Source organism: Kryptolebias marmoratus, linkage group LG18 (assembly GCF_001649575.2).
Source record: "Kryptolebias marmoratus isolate JLee-2015 linkage group LG18, ASM164957v2, whole genome shotgun sequence".
NCBI lineage: Eukaryota > Metazoa > Chordata > Actinopteri > Cyprinodontiformes > Rivulidae > Kryptolebias > Kryptolebias marmoratus.
Window position 1 is genome coordinate 4,824,055 of NC_051447.1, and position 2,674 is coordinate 4,826,728.

The 2,674-nt window shown below is 45.8% G+C and overlaps 1 protein-coding gene across 9 annotated transcripts in view; it reads right to left on the minus strand.

Annotated features, from left to right (window-relative positions):
• The window catches only part of patj (PATJ crumbs cell polarity complex component), a 48,906-nt gene that overhangs the window by 10,115 nt on the left and 36,117 nt on the right, over positions 1 to 2,674 (minus strand). For all 9 annotated transcript variants that reach the window (XM_025009639.2, XM_037981340.1, XM_037981341.1 and 6 more), the window contains 2 exons: positions 507 to 703; positions 196 to 287 (listed from right to left, as the gene is read on the minus strand). In XM_025009639.2, the coding sequence (XP_024865407.1) occupies positions 196 to 287; positions 507 to 703 (289 nt within the window). The remainder of the gene's footprint in view (positions 1 to 195; positions 288 to 506; positions 704 to 2,674) is intronic.

Consider the following 2,674-nt stretch of genomic DNA (forward strand, 5'->3'; position numbering starts at 1 on the left):
CCCTCTGCTGTTCTACACCCAGACCCCTCTGCTGTTCTACGCCCAGACCCCTCTGCTGTTCTACATTCAGAACCAAATTAGTATTTTATTCAAACCAGATTAAATGAGATAACTGCAGAGAAACATCTGGACCCACATCTGTTAGAGAAGCTACAAGCTTTTCATTTCTGTTCCCAGCATGCCTTGCAGTTTCACCTGAGCAGGATGAGTTTCACCTTGGAGGCGGAGCTCTTAATGATAGCCGAGGCGTTCTGGTGGCTCCGCCCATAAAGGATCTGGTTGTTGATCTGATGGAAAAAAAACAAACAAATAATTTATTCCAATAAGTAAAAAAACTACAGCAGAGAGTGAGTTAGAGAACCATCAGAACCTTCAGAACCATGGTTGTAGAACCTGTTATCTCTGAGAGGAGGTCAGGTTTCCCCTCAGATCTGAAAGCACCCGGGTTCATTGAATCTGTGCAGAACGTGGTTTCGGTGAAATGATGAAAGCCGAAGCGTCCTCACCTCCAGCAGCTCGTCTCCTACATGGATGCGTCCGTCACGAGCGGCCGGCCCCCCAGGATGGAGCCCCACCACGAAGATGCTGAGGCGGGACCTGTCCCTGTTTCCTGCCAGGCTGAGACCCAAACCCTGCCGCTCCTTCTCCAACTCCACGCACAGCAGCTCCCCCTGCAGGTCTCCATAACGCTCACACCAACGCTCTGCAGGAGCGACACGAGGACGAGTCAGGATGAGTCAGGACGAGGATTTACCAAACGCCATCAAACACCACAAACAAGAAGCAAAGACGAAGAGTGGGGTCAAATCTTCTGCAGACAAAGCGTCAGGTTGGAGACGAGGTTCTTTTATGCTTCTGAAGTAAACTCTGAGGAAAATTCAGGTGGGTTTCTGAGCTCAGAGCCAATGGAAGTCAATGAGAGTCCGGGTGTGTGACCTCTGGCCTCTGAGAGGAACCTATCAGTCTTCCAGCAGAGAGACACACTGCGTGGAAGGAGACAGAAGCACTAAAGAAACTGGAGAAGAAGAGAGATTGAAGTTGAAGTGACGTCATCAGAGTCTGAGTTCAACATCCGGAGGTTAATCCTCCATCTTAACCTGAGACTGTTTACAAACTGTTAAAGATCTAAAACCTCAGTTCAGCCATTAAAGACCAACTTCCTGTTTCAGCTCTGAGCTGTAGAGCTCCAAACAGGACCGGGTTTAGAGCTCCACACAGGACCGGGTTTGGAGCTCCACACGGGACCGGGTTTGGAGCTCATCAGAACCATTGATGTCTCTAAAAAGTCCTTTTTTTCGTGGATCATATCATTTTAAAGAACATCAGGCAGCCAAGTTGCAGGAAACACTGCAACACTTTTTTATAAATCAAGACTAAAAAAACAAACTTCCTTCCTCAGTTTAATGCTGCAACAAACTGTCTCCAATGATGTGGATTAATAAGTAAAATAAGGTGGAAAAAACCAAAAAGAATACTCTGAGGTCCTCAGAACCACTGATTCCCAAACTGGGTCAGGACCTAAAAACCAAATGAGAGGTTTTAGGATGATCTTCAGGAATCAAATTGAATTTAAAAAATGATTCAAAAGTGCATATTTAAAAGCTCAACAAAAGCATAAAATGTGTGAAACGTTTGTTAAGGCTGTAAGGCCAGCAGAAGGAGTGGATATCAAGATGCTTTAGTTGTTCTGGACTCGCTTCCGAGCTTCAGTATCAGACAAGTTGTCTCTCAGAGCCTTGAGATTATGAACAGTGTGAATAAAACACTCAGATCTTTATTTGACTTTAACATTATTAAAAGGCTGTGATTCTGTTTAAACCTCTGCACTGAGCTGCACTCTGCAGGCATCGGTTTCTCCGACGTGAGGAGAGAAAATAAAATCCTGCAGCATGAATAATTCAGAGGGTTTGTTCTGAGACCGACACCGTCCTGGTTCTTCCTCAGGGGACCGTGATCTGTCTGATAAAAATCATATTCAATAAGAACTGAATCATCCAGGGCCAGGAGCTCTGCAGGTTACAAGATATTAACTGATGCAGGGAAACTGATACCTGGGGGGAGGGTGATGGGTGGATGGATGGATGGATGGATAGATGATGGATGGATGGATGGATGGATGAATGGATGGATGGATGGACGTCTACAACTGATGCATATTTGGAGTCGACCTGATTCAAGATGGCCGCTGCAGCTGATGGACATAGTCTCCCTCAGTGAGTCTGAAAGATGAGTGGTAGTCGCTGAGAGTTCTCCTGAACACTCTGAGCTCCACGCGGCGTCATTTTCCAGGACTGACCCGTTTTTCATTGGCGAAAAAACTATAATTCTGTCAGAAGTTAATTTATAAATTAAGTTTAATAAAGAAAATAAACAGACCCAGCAGATAAATGCTGCACCTGCAGGCGTTAGACTGCCCCGCCATTAGACTTCAGTCTCATCCTGCAGCTTTCAGCACAGAAGCGCCTGGAAGCTGCAGAGGAGCTGCAGCTGTCTGTGTGTGTGAGTGTGTGTGCAGTTTACCTCTATGAACACACAAACAGATTTCAAGCAGCTGCGGTGCTTTAATGATGATGTTTAGTTCTTAGCAAGTGATAAAACCTGGTCCTGTTTGGAGCTCTAAACCTGGTCCTGTTTGGAGCTCTAAACCTGGTCCTGTTTGGACTCTAAACCTGGT